Source organism: Corvus moneduloides, chromosome 7 (assembly GCF_009650955.1).
Source record: "Corvus moneduloides isolate bCorMon1 chromosome 7, bCorMon1.pri, whole genome shotgun sequence".
In the NCBI taxonomy this organism is placed as follows: domain Eukaryota; kingdom Metazoa; phylum Chordata; class Aves; order Passeriformes; family Corvidae; genus Corvus; species Corvus moneduloides.
In genome coordinates, this window is record NC_045482.1 from 30,522,001 (window position 1) to 30,547,065 (window position 25,065).

The 25,065-nt window shown below is 43.6% G+C and overlaps 1 protein-coding gene across 1 annotated transcript; it reads left to right on the plus strand.

The window, feature by feature from the left end:
* The first annotated feature begins 2,112 nt into the window (after nucleotides 1–2,112).
* On the plus strand, nucleotides 2,113–24,744 carry SCTR (secretin receptor). The gene is given in 13 exon segments (XM_032115369.1): nucleotides 2,113–3,165; nucleotides 6,674–6,800; nucleotides 11,038–11,148; nucleotides 15,011–15,114; nucleotides 15,408–15,505; nucleotides 16,472–16,604; nucleotides 17,414–17,567; nucleotides 17,657–17,717; nucleotides 18,259–18,328; nucleotides 20,987–21,078; nucleotides 21,172–21,310; nucleotides 21,489–21,530; nucleotides 22,555–24,744. Coding segments are annotated over 13 exon segments (1,383 nt in total). The 5' UTR covers nucleotides 2,113–3,090; the 3' UTR covers nucleotides 22,732–24,744.
* Nucleotides 24,745–25,065: the final 321 nt, after the last annotated feature.

Sequence of the window (25,065 nt, forward strand, 5' to 3'; positions counted from 1 at the left end):
AAAAGCTTCAGATCATAAAATTCAGATCCCAGGACATAGTTCCCATACTTAGTAAGATGTAATTGCTCTTGGTTAGGAAAAATTATGCCTACAACCTTGACATGATGTCTTAAATATAGGCTTAATATAGAAAGCCAGAAATATTCCCAGAATGTTTTTCTTCCTAACATATTTGTAGAATAAAATTGTTCACTTTCAGTTTTTCTAACATAGAGGTAAAATAGAACATATTTCTCCTCCCAATTAACACGTACATCAGTCTGTTTGGACAATGATAGTTGAGTGTAAACCAAAAACCATGTCTGCTTTCGCATCAGAGGGTTTAAACATAATGCATCTCTGGAGAAGCACTTTGTAAAGTTTCCTGGAAAGCAGCAAATGAGTAGAAAAGGTAGATGAAAAGAGGGGATTATCAGTCAACAAACCTTCATATTTCCTTGGGAACGCTGATATAAATAAAGATTGTTAACCAGGATTTAAATAGGTGATTCTTGCCTCAGTTTCGTCTCTATATTCTAGACGTCAGATGAAAAATGTGTGGCCTGATTGTCAAGCTGTAGTAGAGGCATTGCAAACAATTTAATTATTTAGCAAAGGAAGGAGAAAAATTCGTTATTTCCAGCACTAATGGAATTTTTAAGTATTAATAAATAAATACGTACAATCAAAGTTGGTTAGTGTTTGATAAGTAAATAATCCTACAATCAGAGTAGTACAAAGCAAAGTAATTTCTTTTATTTACTCCTAAAGTTAAAGTGAAAAGTCCTTCAAAATTGTGTGAACAAATTCAGATGCTTTTTTCCTGGTTTTGACATGGGACTTGAAAGAAATTCCATCTGTGATAAATTTACAAGGGGTATACTTAGTAGGTATAAAAGCAAATGCACACAGACATTGTTTAATTAAACAAAATTCTAATTTGGGGCTCTGTGAATTCTTGATAATAATTCTCTGTAGTCTGCTGCTGCTGTTAGGTTTCCCAGCTCTCACTGTCTGTCCCACTGCGCTGACATCTGCTGCAGTTTAAGCGACGGTTTGCACAGGTAAGAATTTCCCAGGTTTTATTTTGCATCCATCTTCTTTCAAATGCTCAGCCTGACCATGAATAAAATGGGAGGGTCACAAAATATTCATTCACACCATTGGTGCTTAAATCTAGCATTCACTCTCCAAACTCCTAGGCCTATTTTGGAAAAAGCCCCACACTCCAAAGTACATTCAGAAGCAAAGCTCTCTCCATTACATAAATACAAGAAAGAGTGCTGGGTTTCAGGCAAAGATGCTGCAATATGAATGGAATAATAAAATATTCCTTCAGCCAAAGGAAGAGAGAGAAGGACTTGGCACCCCACTGAGATGATGCAGCATTGTCAGTGTGGTTTCTTCAGACTACTACAGTGACATTGTCTGGCTGCCTCTCAGACCCCCTTTCAACAGTTTGTTCAACCCTTTGATATTTTCAACCAAACTCTGTGGGAAAACACATGTCTTCAAGAAATGAAAGTCACTACAAATTTAGTGTGGACTAGGGCAAGGAAGACTGAAGCATTTGCCATTTTGGGGGGAAAGGATGCTGTGTGAATGTGGTGGATGAGCAGGACAGAGCTAGTGTGGGGTTAAGCAAATGCTGCCGCTTGCCTGACTGCTGCTCTGGGACTGTGGGGAGAGATGAGGGCGGTGTGTAGGGAAACAGGGAGCATTGCAACTCAGCGATCTTCCTGAGCACATATAGAGAGGAGCTGGAGTCAGAATGGGCATAGAAAGGACAGCACTTGCTAGGAAACCCAAATTCCTTCATTGTGCTGCTCGGCGCATGACTTGTTTAATCCAATGGCTAGATTTTCAGTGCACAGGCAATTAGCCATATTTTTTCTAGTCATTGACTTTACTGGTAAACCTGGAGCACATCTGTGTTCTGGGCACCCCTTCATTAAATTTGACCTGTCTGGTGGTGGTAAATTGGAAGAGGTGGTAAAAGATGTTTTGAGACAAGCTGAGGACTGTCGTGCTCTGAGAAAGAGCACTGGTACACAATGCAAACTTTGGCTCTTTTTTGAAGCCATATTCAGTATTGTGCTACAAGTGAATGTGACAAGCAAGGGTTTGGAGTGCCTGCCTTGGCAGCTGGGAGCTCACAGCCAGGTAAGCACACAGCCCCTTTACAATAGTTTTGCCACAGAAACAAAACTGGGAATAACAAAGCGTGCTCTGCTGATAGGCGAAGGGAGTGCCAAGGAACCATCTTTGGGGAACCCCGGATGTCTGGAATCTATATCCCAACAACGAGGTACCAATGGGATCCAAATGCAATGATACCTTGCAGCCTAAAGCAGTGGGATGAAATGCAGACTGGCTGTTTCTCCAGATATTGGATAAGAGGATGAAGTCTAGGGAGTATTTGGAGTCCTCTTTGGAAGGGGAGGGAAGAGCAGATCCCCTGTTTATCCCAGACTCGAAGTTGTCTTTGGCTCTGGCAGCTGTGCTCACCTGGGCTTGGTGGGACATGCAGGCAGCTGGCTCACCTGCAGCAGGGTCTGCCAGCTTCCTGATTTCTCAGGGATGTGTGCTCCCTATGGGAAGCATGTGCAGAGATGTCGAGAGCAGAAGCAATGCAGGCAGCCTGAATCACATTCCTCCAACTCGGCTTCTCAGCAGAGCACTTATTCCGGGCTGTACTTCCCCTTGATTGATTGCCCCTGCCATTATGGGGCTGACATCTTACAGGGGAGTCCTGCTTGGTCCCTTATTGTGGAAGCATGAGGAATGATCATTCCCCAGCGACACCCGTCGATAACAGTGAATAATAGCCAGGAAGGGAGGCAGACAACAGTAGGAACATGCTCAAGAGAAGTGCTGTAATTCTTGGGACAGGGCACTTCTGCAGAGGAGGAGGAGGAGAGCTTGCAGGGTGGACGGGAGGGGGGCGTCCTGTCACTGTTGATGCTCTCTAGAGCTCAGCAGCTGGAGACAAACATTGGCTAAGGATGGTCGAAGCTGGGAAGGAAAAAAAGCAAGGAGGGGAAAGGATGAAGTGAAAAGAGCTAGGAGCCACGCTGGAGAGTATACAAACAGCCTGGCAACCTCCGATGCATGAGGGATGAAGAAAACAGACTGTGATTCACTATGTGGACCATCTGGGTAATCTTCTGGATTTCAGCTGTCCCGGTAGGTGCTCAGATCTACTTATTCCTGTTTGCATGGAATCATATGTTATCTGAGTAATTCTGCACACCTCTATTCCATTAAGTTGTGGTGTCTCTGTTTAAAAAAATCTGTGTAGAACCTGGGATTTTTAAATTTTATCCTCACTTCTGCTGCTTGCTGCACTAGTTGACAGTGGCCAGGTGACTAGATGCTGGATGCCTCAGTTTCCCCACCTTTATAAAGACAGCAGTGTTACTAATCCACTTTGACAAACACAGCAGGTTCTGTGATGAAGGAGAAAAGATTTGACACCTTTCAGAGAAGCTTTACCGATTTACACCACCTTAATCCCTTAAGAGGCAATGCCCATGTCTAGCATTGCCTCCCTGGACTCAGATTGAAGGAACCTGCAGCAATGTTTAAACCACAAAGTTTGTTTTCTTTTTTTTTTTAGTTTTATCACTTTACTGAGATTTATGTGGCAGATTGTCACTGCTGAGCTCCAGGCATTGGATCAGTCAGAAAGGAGAGTGGAACCTGGGCTGTGATCTCCAGGTGCTGCTCAGGTTATGCAGATTTTGAATGCATATAAAACAAGGGGTGAAATATGTCCAGCTTGGGTGTGAGAAGTTAGGAAATTATCAAATCACTGTTTCATTGCAACTAATGGAAAAATCAATTTATTTGTCCTAGCAGGGGATTTGGTTCCAACTATGAGAAAACCTGAGCTCTGCCTAGACTTTTTAATTGCAGAGTGAATGCAATCTTCAAACCTTTTGCCTTTTAATCATCTTCTGCAATAGAAATAGTGACTGTGATGGTTTTCTTGTAATTTTAATTTCTTATTCTTAGTACTACCTAAAGAAAGGACTCTGTAAATAGATGTCATTGCTCAGGGTATCCCCAAGAGCACCTCCTTCTATTGGTTCTTTTTCTAGTCTTTCAAAATACCTATTTTGATTTTGCCAGGCATCTTTTGTTTTTTAAATCCTATCATTAAACTAAACCCACTTATTTTAAAATTAAATGGCTGTGAATTCTGTGAATTTGAAGTGTTTATATCCATTCATTTCACACTTTAAAAACTGCTGCTCCTATCAATATTACAAACTGCAGCTTTTTGCCCGTTCTGGAGATCTATTTATCACAGCTATCTCTGGAATGGGTTTGGTATCTTTAAACAAAATATGAGGATGTCTTGTTCTCTGTCCTGGTTTCAGTTGGGATAGAGTTAATTATCCTTTTAGTAGCTGGTGAAGCGTTAAGGAGATCAAAACTGTTTCAGGGAACTGTTTAGGAAGAGACATAGAAACCGCACGTAGAGGAGCGAGCCCCTTTCCCTGCTCGTTCTCAAGCAGCAGGACAGGCTGTTTGCTCCCACTTGTGGATGGTAAACACGAGTGAGACTGAGCACAGCTGGTAGCAGAGTGGGGTTATCTGGCCGTGGCATGGGAAGCGGACTTCGCATCACTCCGCAAACATCCACGTGCTCGCACCCAGCCTGCCCCGTCAGATTGCCAGCGCTGGCAAAGACTGGCTCAGGGACTTGTTTGTGGAAAACAAGGTCTTTAAACCAGCACCTGGAAGCTCTCTGCTTTAAAATGAAACAGGGATTAAAATCCTGTTAGCTGCATATCTATTACCAGGAAGTGGTATCCAGCTGATTAGAAATATAGGGTGAACATCACTTTGTGGGGTAAAACAGTAATTGTAAGGCACTACCTATGTTGTAATCCTGCTTGAACAATACATTTAATGTAAGAAAGTAATGCTGTATCAGATCATCAGGGTGGTCTTCACAACTGAGTGTGCTAAAAGCATGTGGCCTCATTCTAGCCATAAAGAAATAACACAGAATTTAAATCTTTCTAAACCAAAAACTTTCTTAGGACCCACATTTCTTAAAAGAAAACAGTGCCCACACAATATAGAGGCTTATTTAAGATGAAGTACTCCCCTATTCCTGAGATCATTGTTAACATGATTCCTTGCATTTATTTTTACATATGTTCAGTATCATCCTAACAACCCACACACAAACCAGACTGGTTATGTTGGCCACTTCAAATGCTCAGCATTCAAATCCTGGCATCAGAAGACAGTTTCTTTCATACAAGGTCTTGGAATGTGTGATTCCAGAAAATTCATTACATTGTGCAAAAACAGGTGGTTTCTAGTTTATTTATTTCATTACACACAAAGACAAGGGAGAAATAGAATGAAGTTAAACACACCAGACCAATTAGATGAGGTATGATACACTGCTGAAAACGTCAAACTTTGTTCAGAAATACAATACTCAAAAAATTTCCAGCCAAAATAGTGGGAATATGGTCTTTAATGTCTGGTATGCTAAAATTTAATTGTAGAAAAGGAATAGTTCTCATTACAAGGTTTTCAGGGATTGTTCTTTCTCCCTAATCTAATCTGAAAGTGATCAGCAATGCTACAGGATTTATTAGGTTGAGCAGTAATGTGATGCTGCTAGGTTAACTTTCTTGAACAAAGAACATAAACAAATTCTATCTGATACTTTTCAACTAATAGATCCTGATGATTGGCTTTTAATCTCCTAATTATGTGTATACATACATATGCATTTTTATATAAATGTACATAAAAGTTCCATAGTGAGAATTTATAGAGATTTTGGGTTTATCCATGAGAGAGAAATTTTCTAGTTCATTATAATGAGAGTCCACTTAAATTCAGGTTTCTTGTGTCAAAAAGAATAGACACTGGTAAAATAACAGAAAGGATAAAAATACTTTTTTTCTGAATGGTGTAACTGTTAAGACCTTGTTCTGCAAATAATTTTGCAATGATTTTCAATATTTGTCATTTTAATGGTCTGTAGCTGTTTGGTTTTTTCACTCACTTTGGTCCAGCTGCATAAAACATAAACACACATTTAATGGCTACATCAGGATTGAGTGAACACTAACATTTCCACACGGTTTTATGAGAAAGGAGGATGGGAAGATGAGAAAATAACCTTAGGACAAATTACCATCTAGGTTCTCACAAAAATCTGGGTGAGATTTTGCTTTCAGGTGGGCTCCTGCAGCTACCAGATGGTAGCAGTGAAACAGGCTTGGGTGGTCTGCAACCAGTAGGTGTATTTAGATCACTTGTGCCCAGGAAAATGACCTGCCAGGTGTATGGTTTAACACTGCTATGGGTGAGTGATTAATTCTCTGTTACTCTAGGAGACTCCAGCAGTGTCCTGGATGTTTCTACAGTCTTTTAGAAGAGCATCCTGCTCATGTACTTAATTTAGCAGAATAACACATTTTTCTCAATGTCAGTAATGTCAGCAAAAGGGAGAAGACATAAACTCAGTCTGTGCTTGCCTGCTGCTACTATAAAAATGCAGATTTAATTGGGAAAATTGTCTGTATTTAAAGGAAATATTGCCCATAGTCAAGTGATAGATTTGCATGGGGAATGTGAGCATAAAAAGGGTAAATTCTGTCGAGATTTTAAGTTTTGAGAGGAAAAATGATTCCACTGCTTTTAAAATTTGTAGATCAAATCTGTTCCACCTGTCTGTGACCTCCTGAGTGTCCTGAAAAGGGAGGAAGAAAAGTGTTTGGAGACTCTTTCCCTGGAGGCAAGGAACAGAACAACTGAAAATGATCTGCTCCTGAGCTCAGGTAAAGGCTGAACAAATGCACATGATAAAAGCTGCTCTCACATGAACTGGGTGGGTCAAACTCAGATACCCCTACATCCCTTCCCATAAGAGGCATGCACTTAGTATACTATGTCTCCTTTAGGAGCAGAAAAACAGGTAAGATCTGTTACAAGGTTTTGAGAGTGGGATTTGACCTTACTGTGACAGGAAGAGTTGTGGGAGCCTTCTAACCCAGTTGCTTGACTGCAGTCCTCACAACTAGGGAACACACCAGCAACAAAGTATTGCAAATTGCAATAATCTCTTTGTGGACAAGGATAATTTAAAAAGTCACCCTAGCAAGTGTAAATTTACTTAACTATATTTGCCTTAAAAATCAATGAAGACCAGCAGCCAACATTTAAATCACGTGGCTTCAAAGTCCTCATTACTTCCTCCTTGCTCTAAGTTACTGTCACTTAACAGAGTTCTTGAAATTCAGCGAGGATTTATCATCATATAAAGGAGTTTTTTGGCCTGGGAAAGTTGTGGTACTGAGTCCTCATCATGTAGACAGCTTTGCTTTCACAGCTGAGCAACTGGGGTCATGTGCAAGAGATTATTAAACCTTGCCTCTGAACTGTGTGTTAGTTCCCCCAGGCAGCTGCTGGGTCAGCATCTCAGAGAGAGCACTGGGTGTAGGCAACATATGTGACTATTTTTGGTGTGTGACCAGCCATCGCCACCAAGGATGGGGTTGTGTGACTCACAGCACCTCGCAGACTGAACTGATTCTGGGTGGCTTTTGTGAACTGTGACATGGGCAAAGTCCTCACCTGCATGAGAAAGGAAGGAGCTCCCATGAGATGTGCTGTGTGCAGGCTATCTGGGCCACAGACAGGCTACCATGCAGAGCTAAGGTGTTTTCTTAGTTTCAAAGCCTTCCTCTCTAACAGAGAGTGTTGGAGACACAGAACAGTCTCACTATGACCTGGCCCAAGGGCAGAACTCAGAGACAAGATCTATTGCCTTGTTTCTTAGGATGCCTAGCATTTTTCCCTGTCACTGTTTTATCCCTGTCCCTTGCAGACTGATGGGTGTGAGCACAGCTTCAGGACATTACAGCCACATAGCAGTGACAGGATACCTTATGGCAGACTTCCAGATACTCCACAAGGCAGACCTGTCTCATTGCGTATAAGAAGTTTGATGATATGAATAAATCAGTATTGCTTGTTTACTTCAGCAAAGAGGAAACCTATTTATTTTTCTGCTTAGATCCTGTGATATGGCTCTAACGTTCAGCTCTGTATTTGCTTTGCACCAGAGCTCCACAGATGCAGACAAGTAGAACTCCACAGGACTGTGCAGGTGTGGACCCACTCTAGCATTACCAAGCAGTACCATTGTACAGACAGTCTTGTTTTATCTCAGTCAAATAGTAGCTTCTCAGCAGAGATTTAATCCAATTTTGAACTGGATCCACATCTTAAAATTCCCCCAAGGCCTTTTGTTATTGGAATTTTTAAACGGGATAATTCTACCTAAAATTCTACCAAGCTCTAAGAGGGATTTGTTACCTTGGTAAATTAGGGAGTAATGCTTCTATTCTGGGAAATAACACACCTGAAAATACCTCCAGCTTTTAAGGTATCTGCATCCCTGAAGTCCATGTGGAGAAAATCCTATACAGGGATTTCAGTTTGAAGAAGAGAGAAACAAAGCTGAGGAATTTAGTGCTTACCCTTGGTGGGTCATGCAGGGAGAAAGAAAGGTGGCTTTGGAGGGTGTGGGGAACCTTCCATACCCCATCCTTCCTGCACCTGCCCCAGAAGCTTTGACTGGCATGGGCAGGGAAAACGACAAAGCAGGGGACAAGCTCCCACCATGCCATCTCTGCCACAGTGCTCACATCTCTGTGAAGATGGCACAAATAAAGGAATTCATTTCTGGAGAATCAGGCACAAAGTACCTGAGCAGTGAATGTTTCTTATCCTCCTGCAGTAAAAGGAAAAAGGGACTCTGCCCTTGTGATAACATTCATTTGGGAAAGGGAGCAGTGTAATATTAACGTAACCCAAGTCATGGTTATGGTCTTTTTTGTGCATGAGTGAAGACAAGAAAATTTTCTTGGGAGCAAGGAGCAGGGCAGGGAAGCTACTGGAGACCTGGAACTTCTGATCATGATGACACCATGTATTGCTGCTGGGAGAATGCTGTTTGCTACTTGAGCCCAAAGAGCACAGGGCTGTGTGAGAGAAGTGTTGCTGTCCTTTGTCTCCACCCCGAGGCTCTTTATCTAACTGGGGGTGGGAGGCACCAGCTTTCATCCATGAGGAGTGGCAAGAAGCCCACCTGCAGGAGGAATAGCTCAGCTGGTTTTTGTTTTCTCTTCCTGGATGGAAACCACCCAACATCATAATTTTGCCAGGTTTTTCTGTGCACTGAGTCTGATTTGGGGGTTTTATGCCCCTGGTGTTGGCATAAAGGTTCGATAACCCAAACAATGCAGCGCGTTAAGTCATAAATATCACCCAAGGTGAAGTTTTGCTTGCCTTTAAACTTTTGCTTTGAAGTAAATCCTTAGCAAGTCTTATAAACATTGGCACAGGGAGGACACCAGGGCTGAGGTGCCGCCCTGGCTGTGAACAGCTCTGTATTTTCAGGCACTAGGACTGTTGCGCAGGAGGAAATCAATACATTTCTAGAAATGTAAATATTTTTGTCAGGCTAATGGTGGTTGGCCTTATAAAGCATGAAATGTTTGAGGAGAGTGCTCGGTCAGCACTTCCTCCCCTCAGCTTTCAGGGAGCGTGCAGGGCAGTCAGCACACGTCTGGGTACAGCAGGCACAGGGCAGTCCTGACATGCCCCAGTGGCCTTTTTTTCCCCTGTTATGTTGCAGAAACCACAAAGAAGGATGTGCTAAAACCATTGGCCAGTGAGTGGAGGCAAAAGGGAATGAACCTGAATGATTTCAACCTGTATCTGCAGAAGAGCAAAATAAGTAAGGGTAGGATTGCAATTTGTCTGTGGTACAAAGAGCATCAAATGTAGGTATTCTCCAATAACACTCTGCACCTCAGGCCAGAATTAATCCATGTCAGCCTCCAGCACCTAAGCAAGATGCCTAAGTAGAGATCACCATCATACTGTGCTCCACTGACCACCAGATCGGCTCCCTGAGGCATCTCTACTAGCCCTGCCAGCAGGCAACAGAGTCAAGCTGAAGGTGCAGCTGGAAAAGCCTCCCTCTCTCCCTGACTGTGAGAGGGGACCACAACAAGCCCATCCTTAAAATAAGCAGCCCTTGCACATAACTGAGGGAAATGGGGTAAGTCTGGGCAGCCACATTCAGTGAGTTGTTTGTTGGCATTCTTCACTTCAGCACAGCCTAGGCATAGTGAAAGAGAGGAATATTTATGGTGATAAAAGGAAGACATCGATACTGTTCCTCTCTATCCTTTCCCTGGTATGATGAGATTAGCTCAGCTGGTTAGAGCATGGTGCTAATAATGCCTAGGTCGTGGGTGTGATCCCCAAACGGGCCATTCACTTAAGATTTGTACTCTCCTTGTGGATCTCTTGCAACTCAGAATATTCTGAGTTGAGTTAATTTAAGTTAAATTGAGTTGATTTAAGTGATCTGTGGTTTAAGTATCATTGTGAAGCTGTTTAGACTCCTAGTCACAGAATTGCAGAATGGGTGAGGCTGGAAGGGACCAGTGGGTCATATGGTCCAACCTCTCTGCTCAAGCAGGGTCATCTAGTTGCATTTTTTCCTGTTTACAAAAATATTATGTAAGGAAAACTTCAGGATGACTCAAAGTGGAAGCTTTAGAAACACTGAAAGTAAGGTAAAAAATTCCCATCTGTTTTCTTTTATCTTTCCAGGGCCATTCAGTAGTTACTAGCAAAAAGATACATAGCAAAGGGCCTGATGTGATGTTCAGAATGACTCTAATTGCTATTTGTGTGTCTAGTAGAGACCAGCGGGGTCAGTGACCAGACTGGGACAGGTCTGGGAGCTTGCTGGGGCTGGTTTGAAGCAATCAGGACCTCCTCTGTCCTATCCAGGTCTCAGCAGGACTTGCTCTGTCTCATCCAGCTTGTTTTTCAGAGCACTGAGCATCTTTGTTCCTGTAGCTGCCTTGGTGGGAGATGTTGCATGGCGTTGTGCTGCTTGGAGGTGTCTCCCAGTGTTTCATTGTTGGAAGAAGTTGGAAGGTGTTATGTCACTGGGAGATGCTGTATGGTATTTCCTTGTTGCCCCCCCAGGCAGATGTGCTGGAATGTGGGATAACATGAGTTGCTGGCCTTCATCCACTGTGGGACAGATTGTCAATGCTCACTGCCCTGAATTCTTCCAGATGCTGACTGGGAAAAAAGGTAATGCTAAAATGATGTTTTTCTTGCCCAGGTGCTTTTTATTAAACACTTATTTTTAAACACTTTATTTTTTATTTACAAAGACCCCACTCTCAGGTCTGAATTTGAAATGAATTTTTTTCCCTCCTTCTTTTAAAGAATGAAAGCTACTTAGCAGCTGTAAGTTTCCAGCACTAAGCTAAACATGAAAAAGCCTCGAATTAAAGTAGCAAGATCTTTTTAGTGTTTATTTTTTCTAGCCAGTTGGGAAAAAGTGCAGGAAGTAAATGCTATCCTGAAATGCAGGTTTTTAGCATAGTTTCTTAAGGAAAAGAGTTTTCTCCACTCAGGTTCTGTGTTTATTTGCGTCTTTCCCCTTTTAATAACTCCTAAAGCCAGTGGCTGGTCCCAGATGAGCTTGATGGGGACAAAACTTCACAGAGCATTAGGTTCACACAAGTTTTGGCAAACATCCAGCTTGGCAGGCAGAAAAGATCCCCTTTTTTGCCTTCATTAAGAGGAAATCTGCACTGGGGATTTCTCTCTTGGCTGTGACAGGAATCCACACAAGTGGCACAAACTCATGGAAATTCAGGTTTCATGGCTCATGAAACAATTCACTCAGAGGCGAGCTCAAGCAATGCTTTTTGTCCTTTTTCTCAGATATCTAAACTAGAAATGAAGTGAAATTTACTCCCAGTAGGCGACAGTAATCATGAGCTATTAAGTAAGCCTGCTTTCTGTTCATTTCTGCTTTTCAGTAATGCCTTAGAAATGTGTTTACATTTCTCTTTAGGGAGTTAATGATTCAAATGAGAAGAGGCTTTTGCATTCTTCAGTTATAGGACACAGATTAATGAGGTCCAGTACTTACAGAAAAGCAGACAGATTGATTTTATGAAGGGAGGAACAGGAGACAAAGTATTAGATTGTCTAATAAAGATTACATAACTCAGAGGAGAAGCACTTAGTGCTCTCTAAATGAAATCAGACATGAGCCACTCAGATTAAAATAAAAACCGTGCTACTTTCTGTACACACGAACATTATCTGCCCTTTGAGCCCTTTAATCTGGTTTAGAGTAAAGGATAAACTACACAAAGGCATAGATCGCTGTCTGGCATCCACATCTTTAGCATGGTGATCCCGGCCCTTAAATGCAGTAACTGAAATCCCTGCTGGTACAGCCACTAGAGGGAATTGTTCCCTGCCTCTGGCCTTCTCACCGGGGAGGAGGCAGGAATTTGTACATTCAAAGGTCATAATTACATCTCAAATGTTCACTGCCTTATCTTGGAGATAGTCCAAGAGCTTAAACTTTACTTGCCCTCCTTATCGAGAAGCTGATAAACAATAATCAGCATTACAGTGTTCAAAACAGAACCCCAAGACCTGGTCCATCACCACTAGCATCTTATTTCAGTCTCTGCATCTGGAATTTTGGGTCAAAATCAGCAATAGTTTAACCTCATTCTCATGGCCACATTTTTCTTTGATTTAATACTGGGGTTGGCTTTTGACTCCTGACTTTATTTACTGCTACAGTCATTGCCCTGTTTGAAACAATTTTGAAAAAGCAAAACAAAGATCTGCTTGCCTCAAAAGAAAAGCAAAGGTTTTCTCTCCTCACCACTTACAAAGCAGATGGGCAGCCACAAATGCCAAAGGCCCATATGTTAAGCCATGTGGATGGCTCTGAACTCTGCCCAAACCCTGATCTCTGTGCTGACATCTAGATTTGCATTTGCTGCCCAGACTGCCTGGTCCCTTTCTACATAGCAGACCAAAGAAACAAAATCATCTGGAACCAAGTAGCAGAATTGACCATGGTGTCTCGGGCAAGATATGAAGAAAGGTGTGACTATTGTGAAGATTCAGAGGCAAAGGCCACATCACATGGTCCCAGTTCCACAGCCATCCCTTTAGCCAGAGTTCCTTCTTGCCTAGGCAACTCCAAAAGCCTCCAAACTATGATTAAACACCAAGCACAATCCTTAGACAGACTGCAGACCCCCAATCTGCTCTGAGTGGGGCATGCTGCAGTTTCCCCAGTGGTGTGTGTCACCCATAACCAAGGAGCATTGCTAAAATTTTCCTCATGTCCATATGATGTGCCTGGCATAATCCCCTGTGTTTTGCATATAATGCAATAGCATGTGCACACCAACACAGAACTTCACCTCTTCTTGCCTGATCTGCTTTGACAGCCTCGGGCACAAAACAGTCACAGGCATGTTTACAAGTACAGTGCTTTGCTCCAAGTTAAGTAAGGGTGTCTTAGTAGTTGACACTGAAGTAGAGAATCTGCCACCACACCACCCCCTTGCTGGGTGCCAAGGCAGGCTGGGGAGAACCGTCTGGAGAGCTGTTTCTTTCCTGTTGTTGCTGCACTGCGGCAAGGCATAGAAAACCTGGCTTAGAAAGCAAGCCTGGCCCTTTCAAAGATGCTAAACTGGAACAGGATGTTCAAAAAAGCATCAGAATAATAGTCTGATAAGGACACACCCAGATCTCTTCCCACTCAGAGTTCTCAGCATGTTTGCTGTGCCTTGCAGGTTTACAGAGGTGAGTTCAACTCAAGTGCAGACATGTTGTCAGGTCATCAGCATTAGCCCAGAGGTAGCAGGAGCCCTGACTCTGTCCTGACAATTCCAGCAGGGCTCCAAAGAGGATAAACCATTGCCAAACATTGCTGCATATGCATCTCCCTCAGTTCCCTCAACACTGCAGGGATGTTTTGCAAGAGCCAGACAGCCTGAAGTCCTCATGGCTAAATATGTGGGGAAAAAAATGGAATTTTATAGAGCCCTCTGGCAAGGCTTGTACTAAGAAGGACTGCTGATTTCATGTCCCCTTTAAGTACCTGCTAGCATTGCCATCACTGCAACAAAGCCAGGATTTCACTTCATGTTTCTAAAGTATGATTCTTACTGGACAGATCAATGAGATTAGGACAGTGGGCAGTGGTTTTACTTCTTTGTAAAAGTTTCCCTTCAGCACATGCCTGCTAGGGCCACTTTCTTCCAGAGACATTGTAAGTGGTGTAGGGCAGGACTTCCCACTTCCACTTTAGTGCCAAACATTAATATGGACGAGTTCCAAACTGTCCTATTCAGCCACGTGCAACTTGCTGGGCATTCATCTCACTCAGCTTTAGGAGTTTAAAAGTCAGACATCCCAGCAGAAGAAGGTCAGACAAACTGCCCTTTGCAGATACCAGTCCAAAAAATGAGTTGAATTCTGCAAATGCCTACTTTTCCCTGAAGACAGCCACAAGGGACACAGTTGGACTCAAGTACTCAGCTTTCCAGAAACTGAGCTTAAATGAGGGAAATTTCCTCCTAACATTTAATTTGCAAGTAAGCAAGGAAATCAACTGGGCAAAATAATGCCCAGTGCGGGGAAAAGACTTAGTTTTCATTTAAATCCTACTGAAAATCTGTGACCATCTACAGTTTTGTGTTCTATTTGGAGCATGACAAACCACAGTAAGGAGGTGGAAGCATTCAGTAGAGTATCAGGTTTGCATGAAGTTTGAATCTGTGATTGAACAAGTCGTGTGTTTGCTGATCTTGGAATAGTGGCCAAGAAACACCAGATGTACTGAACAGTATTATTTATGTTGCAATTAATAAAAACACATCCATCACAGTCATCCCTGAGTGGGCAAACAATGTTATGACCCACACAAGTACACTGGGCAAGTATCAACAGAATTAGCTCAGCTGCATTTCGCCTCCAGCTATGCAGAGTGCACTGCCTGGGGGAACATACTCTCCTGGCTCCTGGAGCAACCCTACATGGTGATTGAACCCTGAGAACAACAAAAATACAACTGGAAATGATCATACCCCATTCTGTCTTTTTTATTGTTACCACACAGGTTTTGTGTACCGAAACTGTACAAGCGAGGGCTGGTCAGACCCATACCCGAGACCTGACATTGCTTGTGGCTACAATGTCAATGACACAACCAACGAGGCCAGAGTGAGTCTAAGTGCCCATAACCACAGATCTGCTGCTCTGGGGTACTGGGGAGAAATGTGTCAAGGAGAGACTGGTTATGTTGTGATTTAACTCAGGTGGGGCTACTGCTATTGGTGGTTTTCAGCATGAATGCTTCCTGCAAATGATTGGAAGTGGTTGCTCAGGCTGAAATTTCAGTAGCTGATTTTACAAGAAAATTTATTCATTAAATACAAGGAGAGATCTTTTTCTTGGTGTGGGCTGATCTCTACCAGACAGACAAGGTAAAGATGTGATTATATGTTCCCCTGCAGCGTTCCTATTTCATGACCCTGAAGACCATGTACACCATCGGATACTGCACCTCCCTTGTGACGCTGATGATAGCCTTAGTGGTCCTTGCCTCCTTTAGGTGAGGAGAAGTATCTCTGGTTTGTGTTTGGCCAGGACTTCTGGTCATCTCACCTGACACAAATCCTTCTACTTATTTCAGGGGAAATTAAAAATTGAAGTATTTCTGAAAACCTTCACAGAAATCAGTGACAAAATTTATCTCTGACTCCTGTCTCCCAGAAAATGTCAGGACTGCTCATTATGTTGTGCTCTCCTTTTCAAATTGTAGCTGGATGCATTTTGCAAATGGCATCTGCACCAACTCCCTGATGAGGTCTTCCCATGATTTCAGTGTCCCTTAGGCAGAGTGTCTTTCCCTCTGCTGCTCTTTTCCCCACTTGAGACTGTGGCTAAAACTTTGTTCTAAGTGCCACTGCATTGACTTCTGGAAAGGTGTTTCTATTAGCAATGTGACATTCAGCTTATCTTCACTCATCCCTGTAACCTGGAATTTGTACTGTGCTGCTTATTCAGTGAAATTAATTTCCCTTACAGTAAGTGTCAGGGCGGCTCCTCTGGGCAAAAGGAAACCAAACTACTTTGCAAATTTATATTCAGGCTGCATGGCCTCTGGACACAGATTATGTGGAGATTTAACACAGAAAACCCTGCAGGCACAAGTGCACTGTGCTGGCAGAATAAATAAATTCATCCAGGTGTGAATAAACACCCTGGGTTCATGTTACTCTGGAAAGGAGGGAGGAATGCCAGAACAAGCATATTGGCATGAAATCACAATTTTCCTGGCAACATTCAGCTTGTTTTAGTACCTGAGTGGAGCAGATGTGACTGTAGCTTTTTAAGGTCTTCTCTAGGATATCCCTCTTGGGAGATGCCTTAGCCTTCCTTTCACAGACAGAACAACACTGTTCTTTATTTGTCAGTTTAACACTACTAAGGATTGAAACCTGCTGTTTACAGCCACAGGCTCCTTACATTGGTAAAGAATGTCACTTCACTGGATCTCTCTCTCATTTTTTTGCAGAAGACTTCGCTGCACAAGGAACTACATCCACATGCATCTCTTCACATCGTTCATTTTGCGAGCCTCGTCCAACTTCATCAAGGATGCTGTTTTGTTTTCCTCTGAAGACACAAATTACTGTGGGGCATACACGGTAACCCTTTGCCTGCCAGCTTGCTCCACCCCTCAGTTTCCCAGCAGGATCCTAGCAGGATCTAGTGTGCAGGGAAGGAACTCTCCCTTCCAGCTTTATATTCATCATGAAGGGTTATGGGAGAAGAGAGGTATGCTTCTGCCCCTTCTCTGAGAACACAATAAATATTGCTGATGTACACTGCAGTGTGAGACCTGATAGTAAGATAAGGGCTTGCACTCAGAGAGTCTGGGACCTCTCAAATTTTGAAAGGTTTTAGCCTTTTTCTTTTTATTGGCAGCAAAATATTTTGAAAATTTGGGGCTGAGGAGGGGTGAGCAACACTGCAGATGATGGTCAATGCTTTAAACTAAAAGACAAGAATTAGGGAGAGTAACAAAAATAGGTTTGTTTTGTTTTACCCCACTGGTTTTGCTGGATTTCTGTTGCAGAAAAATAATACTTTGAGAACATTGTCTTTATCAACTGATTTTCTTGGGGAAAAAAGATTGACAATACATTCATCTGCTTCTCTAAGGTGATATTAGTGTTACTGGTACTAAGAAGGTAGTAGTAGTGAAATTCCCCTGAGACAGTAACCTGAATCCATGTGTCCATGACACATTCAGTTCTTCTAGTGAGGCAGTTGATTAATGCATTTAGGAGCGCCAGCTCTGCTTTCTTGTCATGTGAACCCCTGTCTCAAGGACACCCATTTAGTCCCCTAATTGCTATAAAATCTCTATTTGCCAATTAATTTACAGCTCGCTCTTTCTGTTAGAAGGTAGGCACAAACCCAGGCAGGAGCTAATTACCCTCTCTTTCCTCAGGCTGGCTGTAAGCTCACCATGGTCTTCTTCCAGTATTGCATCATGTCTAACTACAGCTGGCTCCTCGTGGAGGGACTGTACCTCCACACTCTCCTGGTGATTTCTTTCTTCTCGGAAAGGAAGTACCTCTGGTGGTTCATCGCTCTCGGATGGGGTACTGGTTCTCCCTTCAGCAAGAATAACTGGGTTTTTTCTGCCTCTGGGATGAACTCATGAAGCAGTAACTGGTTTTTCCAATTGCAGGTGCCCCAACAGTGTTTGTGGCTGCATGGGCGACTGCTAGGCAGCTCCATGAAAATATTGGGTGAGTGGTATGGAGGGGGGAAGCTGGCACGCCAGGGGAAGCATGCAGCCCCTGTGCAGGCAGTTCTATGGCATCCTGCTCATTTCTAATTGCTGGGAGGAGATAAATCAATCAACACCCTGCTGTGGTGGGAGCCTTCATCCGAGTGTGGGTGTGAGTAGAGGTACAGATGAGCAACATGAGAAGAAGCTTCCAATTCCATTTCAGCATTTTCAAGGGTAGGAGGTAGCATTCAAGTATGAATTCAGACCACAATGTTTTCCGTATCTGTATTTAACTTTCTGAATAGTGAAACTTTGTTTCTTTCTCTTCTCCCTTTCAAAATTTTGAACAGTGTTTATACTTTAAGGGAAGGACATATTTCTGTCCAGTGCAGGTGGGCAGCTTTCCATCAGACATGTTGTACCACTAAGTAAGAACAGTAAATTAGTTTTGTAGAGAAGGGAATAGGGGCCTATCTAAGGTACAAAACAGACTAAACCTGTTTGAAAAGATACCAATGTTTTGATAACTGACTGCACCTTCTCTTCTATTTTTACAGGTGTTGGGACATTAACACTGATGCCAATACCTGGTGGATCATTAGAGGCCCCATAGTTGTGTCTATTTTTGTAAGTCTTTTCTGGGACAAGCAGATTCAAACTGTATTTTCAAACACTGTGAAGTCAGAGCTCATCTACTCAACATGCTTTAGAAGTGTGTTAATGAACTGATCTTAGACATGTGTCTGAACTGGTGTGACCCATGAGTTACTGCTTAAGCAACTTCTGCTCAGCAGGACTTAGTAACTAATGCCCCAAAGCTAAGTTCACAAGGAAAGCTAGAATGTCCTCCCAAGAAGCAAGAGGCTGAAGATCAGGTTTCCACATCCTGTTGATTTCATATGAACTTGGCTGGTTTGTGGAAGCTTGTTTTGGACTGTTTCAAGGAAATCTCCGGAGGAGAAACGAGCGGCTGTACATTTCAGTACAATTACTTTTGTGTCTGCCGGTCAGTGCCTCTCTCAGCAAAGCCAAAACCAACTTGCCTTACATGACCACTGGCTTTTGTTTTCAGGAATGAAAACAGCTCACAGGCTGCATGCACCACGTATTAGTGGGCAGCACTGAGGCACTGCTCAGTGAATTAAGGCACAGGCGTTGAAACTCAGTGTGAGCCCACCCAGTGCAAGGCAGCAGTGATGACAAGAGCAGTTCGGTGGATATAATACTCAGCACCTGTGTTTTGAGCATTTGCTGATACTCTCCTTCAGAGCCTTAGGTACCAGGGGGCTGGAGCTGCTGCTTGGGATAGCTGTTCTGCCCGATGAACATGCTCTGGGTCAGACCATGCTTTAATGACCTGTCTAAAACCCTAGCCCAGAAACACGAACTGCTGGTTACTCTCAAGTAACCTGTTGACACTCCAAGTGAGACCCCAAGAGCTGGTTGAGGTTTTCACGTTTCCAGTACGAACCATTATGTTTGCAAAACACAAACTGCAACTTCTGCACACTCTCAGAAACCCAGGCAGCTGAGATGGTGGGTTAAAGTTCTGCTCCCACTGACCAGTGAGCAGTCCTGCATCCCCACAAGACAAGCACCAGACAGCACAAGTGATTTGGGATCAACTTAACCAGGCCATGGCACTTATTTTTCTTTATGAAACAACCCTCATGCTAGGAGCCACTCAGCAATATTTAAAAGCCAACAAGACCCAGGCATTCTGCAAGACAGAAAGCACAATCTTAATTTATCTTTTGGCGGTCCCCACCCGCTATCGCCTTCCAAGTGTCCTCAGAATGCTGATCCTGCCTGGTTTAGCCACTGAAGACAGAAGCCGGCTGCCTGACTCTGCAGGTTTTACCCAAAAGAGGCTTTACTCAAGCCCTTAACCAAACAGCCAGATCTTAAGAACCCAGATCTAATCTTTGTATTCCTCACAGCCCCGAGCAGTTCAAAGGGCAGAAAATCAGCGCCGATAAACACCTTTGTGCTCCCAGGCTCACGCTCATTCCTGCGCTGCCCGCGGGCAATGCCTCCCGGCAGGAATCGCACCGCTCCCCCTTCCCCGGTGGTTTTTATCAGTGAAAAGTCCTGCTCATTCTACACGGCTCGTCCCTGGCCTAATGGGTTAAAAAACCCAGAATACCCCGACCTGAACCTCCTTTGCTCCCCACCACTCATGAAATATTTTTTTCCTTCATGCTCTCCACCTCTACCTCCTCCCAGCTCTACTCCTTTCCTCGTCCCTCCCCAGCTTCCCCAAACTTCCAGCCCTCTCCAGACTCCCTCAGCAGCCACAGTTGCTCCCTTTCCATCCAGCAACTTTAAAGAACTCAAGGACTTCCTGGGTCTGTCCCATCTCCAGTAGGCCCGGTTCTTTTAGGAAAACCCACCACCCCAGAGCCCTGCTCCAGTGCCCACAGGCACGGACGACCCACCATGAAGAGGATGCACCTCTGCAGTGGTGTTTCCCGGCACAGGGAAGGGTTAAGGGCCTGCCGCGGTGCAGGGTGTTGCAGAAGGGGTGCAGATGTGGCGGCTGTGCAAGCCAAGGGCAGAGCAGACCGAGGTCGCTCCCCACGGGGTGCAGGGCACTGGCCGCGGGACAGACACACAGACACGCTCAGGCGGCTCTGCCTCCCTGCAACTCCCACTCTTTCCCTGAGGGTCAAACGAGCAGAAACAGCTATTGCCTCATCTGCACCCAAACTGAGCAGATCAGCATTTTTACCTGATATCCACCCTTCAAGACAGGGGAAATGCGAAAGGAAGAACTCCAGTGTCGACTCTCTCCTCTCCCCATTTTTAACTAATTTGCCTCGTGATCCTAAACCACACTGAGTGTTTCCGGCAGAGAGCACACAGCACTTGCAGTCCCAGATAGCAAGTGATAGCTCCAGTGCTGCCCCTTTGCTGGCATCCAAAGTGGGGCCAGACTGTGCAGAGGCTGCCAGAACCCTACAGCCACAAGGGGCCAAACCGATGCTCCTGGTCTCCCTGTCCTTTCGTGATTTGCCTGGATAATACTGCCTGACCATCTCCATAACTAAAGCTGCAGCAAACCAGCAGGGAAAGCAGCCTGCATCCAAGCCCAGGGTGGCCAAGCAGGCTGGAGAAGCAGGAACAAAGACTAGGATGGGAACATGGACACAGGCAGGCCAGCCCCAAGCCCTGTAATCGAATCCCCAAACTGGCTCTGCTGATACGTGGCAGTTATGTAAGTGGATACTGGGTTTGTTGTTTGGTGGGTTGCTTTTGCATTCTTACTTTGGGGTTTTTTTTCAGATTAATTTCATTCTCTTTGTCAACATTTTAAGAATCCTGATGAGGAAGCTCAGCTCCCCTGAAAAACGGAGCAGTGATTTCAACCAATACAAGTATGTCCCTTACACCCCTTATAAGACATGCAAGGCCACCTGAGCATTTCTTGCTCCTTCTACACCAGCTTTTCCCTCTGTTTTCATTCTCAGGAGACTTGCAAAGTCAACACTCCTCCTCATCCCTCTCTTTGGGGTCCACTACATCATCTTTGCTTTTTTCCCTGAGGACGCAAGCAGCGGCACAATGGAAATTCAGCTGTTTTTTGAATTGGCTCTTGGATCATTCCAGGTAATATTTGACAAGCTATTACTTCTTTAAAGTAAGAAAAGGAGGTAGAACATATAACTCTGCAACAGACTAGAGCTTCCAATGGCAAAGCCAAGCTGTCTGATTTCCCTTGAGATGCCTCATCCCCATTCAAAAGCTGAAACTACAGTTCTGTGACCATGGTTCTTTTATCTTTTAGGGCTTTGTTGTGGCTGTACTTTATTGTTTCCTTAATGGTGAGGTGAGTTTGGTGTATATAACACTCTTTTTTATTGCTGAAGCATGCCTCATTAATCAGTGGGATACATTCCCCAATGAATTACATGTTTTATCTGAGGGTTTTCTTCCCAGCTACCTAACATCACTCATGAAATTCCTCCTAGACCTGGCAAGCCTAGGTAATTGTATGCCAGATGCAAACTTCACCTCTCAACTACTGCAACCCTTTCATAAATCAGATAACATTATTACTGTCTGGGAACTGAGGGTGGGAGCACCGTCCCTCACACAGTCACACTGACAGCCGACTGGTTCTGACGTATGGTACCATTATCTGTCATCCCATCCATGGCCATTTTATTTACTCAATCCTTAGGAGGGAATTTATCAAAAGCTATACCCAGTCCAAGTATATTAGGACTCTTGTAAGGTAAAGCTTTTGGTAGAGAGACTGTTTCCTTTGTAGTTGCATGACAACTCCCAGGCTTCTGGGGTAGAACTTGCACTCTGAAATGCTGCTGCTGGTAGAGGTGAGGGGAAACATTACACCAACCTGGAAGATCTAGAGCTAATTGGAAGGGGAAAAAAAACCCAAACCAGTGCCTAAGGAGAAAAAGTCACTTTGAAATGACAGAGGGTTTTGAAATACCCTGACTGATCTTTTAACTGGGTTCAGAAAAAGTGGTTTTAAAAAGAAAATCTGTTTGGTTTTTTTTACCTTAGAGTGCCAAAATGTCCTGGTTTTATATCTAAACTTCAGATTCTGGAAAATTCTAAACCAAACACTTCATAAGGCCAACTAGATTCCATGAACAGTTTCACCTGCAGTTAAATAGCAGATTGTGTGGCTGAACAACAGTATCACTAGAAGTGTCAAGAAACAGGCCTTACCTTAACCCCTTAAACAGGGGGTTGGTTAAATAAATAAGCAAACCCAAACCTTGGCAAAGGTAACCCACTCTCATTTTCCTGTTATACTGCTCTCTGCAGTGCAGGGCTCCAACATAAACTAGCTGAACTAAGTATTTTGTGGCCTTTCTACCTAGGTTCAGCTGGAAGTTCAGAGAAAATGGAGGCAGTGGCATTTAAGCAAACACTGGCGTCAGCATCTCAGCACCTCAGTGAGTAACGGAGGAAGTGGCTTGACTCAAGAGATGCAGATGGTGAGGTCCAGCCCACCAGAGCACAGGAGAAAAACCCTCCAAAGGTCAAGTGTGCTTTAACACTGTGCACCTGAGGGTACCTCCATGCTCAGATACACATGGTTGTGTCCCATGGACTGAGCTGGGAGCCTTGTGTACATATCTGACAGCAGGACTTGGCTGTAGATCAGTGGTTCTTGGAGCACATCTGTTCGTGTATATCCTGTGCAGCACCACGGTTATTCTGCAAAGCAAAATGGGCCAAAAAATTATGCTTCTCCTTGAGTTTCTGGCCACAGTAATTTCTGTTTCTTTCCACACCTGCTGCTAGTTCTACCTTAAATATGACCTTCCATTTTCCATGTGGCTCTCCAGTGTGTTCCAGGCTAAGCCAGGCTGTTGAGTTTTTGATGTTCTCTATTTCTTCTGCTGCAGAAGCTGGGAGGACATTCAATTTTATCTGATGAAGGTTACATGCCATCCTCCAATACAGCCCATGGGTTTGAAATGTGAAACTAATTAATCCCTCAAATCTACCAAGGTTCAAAGACTCTCTGTTGTGGTGATGTATGATGGACACTGAGAACATAAAGCATAGCTGAACTTCAGTTTCCCCTCTGACTGCATATCCATTGCTCCAGTGACAATGCTTCAGACAGCTTTTTGCCTTTGCCTCTTTTAATAGTGGATACCTTGGAAAAAATAGTGGTCCAATTTGGATATTTGTATCATTTTGAAATGGTGAAAAAGCTATTACAGCATATTCCAAGGGTGACCAAAAAAACTTCAGCAAGATAGCTGATTCCTATTGTGTCTGTACCTCTGAGACTTGACCAGTTTGTATTTGAAGGGAATTAATGGAAGCTCTTGAGACCTCTAAAGCTCAATTGAACTGGACAGTAGAAGCTATCTGGTGAAAAACACTACCATAGTGGTTATCAAAAATCTCAGTAGAGTTTACAGTCCCTCACTGTACTGAAATCTGCAAGGCTGTGCACTGTAATATGCTGTCGAAAAGTATCTGAGCTACTACAGCTTTATGCTCTTAAGGACATAATTAAGCAAATTTCCCTGTTTTGAATGGGAAAGGGATACAATAATTCATCTGACAAATGAAATCAGATCTCCTACTTGATTTTGTATCCACATTTCCCTAGTTGGGGCGATTTTTGGCTTTGTTTCTTCAAGGGCAAAGATGATTGAACCAAAAGCAAATGGTGTTTATCACTTCTCCCTCCTACAAGACATTGGCAAAACATGCATGGCATGTCAAATGCTGCCTGAGCAGCACTCCTCAGCCCCCTCTGCCAAAACTGCTCCAACGAGCTTTTAATCACACCAAATGCCTACATGGTAGGCTTCTGCCATTTTATCAGAAGGCAAACATGCAGACAAGTTAAAAGGATATGTTCAAGGTTAAATTACCTGTACCGAAGCAGGTTTTTGAGTGCTGTTAGCTCTGTTTGAAACTCTGAGATTCGGGAAAAAAATATTTTTTTCTCTGGCAGTGCTGACAGTTACCCCACACCCTCCCTGGTGCAGCAGGTGCTGCAGGCAGCAGCACAAGGAGGGCAGCCAGGAGAGGAAGGGCACTCAGCAGCAGAGAGAGCTTCATGGTTGCTCCAGCCTGCCCTGCCTGGTTGGCTCATGCAGGTCACCCAGCAGTAGGACAATTGAACCTCTTTTCCATGAAAAAAATAATGAGATGCAAAGCTGTAAACTAGGAGTGTTTTAAGGAATTACTGTAAACTCATATTTTTAGAAATAGCAAGATTTCAAGTTGGCTTTCTCCTTTAAAAGTCAGCCAAAACAAGTGGAAAGAAGAACAGAAGCAGGATCAGTCCCATGACCAAAGGAGAAGTGAAAGCCCCTTCATGAAGGTTGGAATGAAAGATCTCACTTTTTGCTGACTCACCCAAGCCAAGCAGAGCCTCTGAACTCCTTGGCGGTTCACTCTGTCCCAGTGCACTTAGCAAGTGAGATACTTACAAAAAACCATAACCTTAATTTTCTCTCCAGCCTATGAAAGAGACCAAGAAGGGTGAAACAACTTGTATGTTCCCTGAGAATTAAACATTCATCCTTCAAGCCAAAGCAGCTGTTTGTTTTAAATGCAAATGCCTCCTTCCAGCATAAATGAAGAAATACAGATTCAGAGATACAATAACATGCAATTAATTAGATCTGATGCAATTACTGGCTCTCACACAAGCCAGTGTAAGAGCTCAGCCCTGCAGTGCATAGTTAGGACCAGCACAAGATTGGGTGGAGCCCAGGCTGAGCGTGATACCTATATGTACACGGGCATACCACATGCCCCAGAAAAAAATGCTTCTGGTTTTTATATTTAAAAGCCCCCAGTTCTAGCATAAATTATTTTTTTACACTTTTGGTTTTATTTGTCTTGCCTGGAAT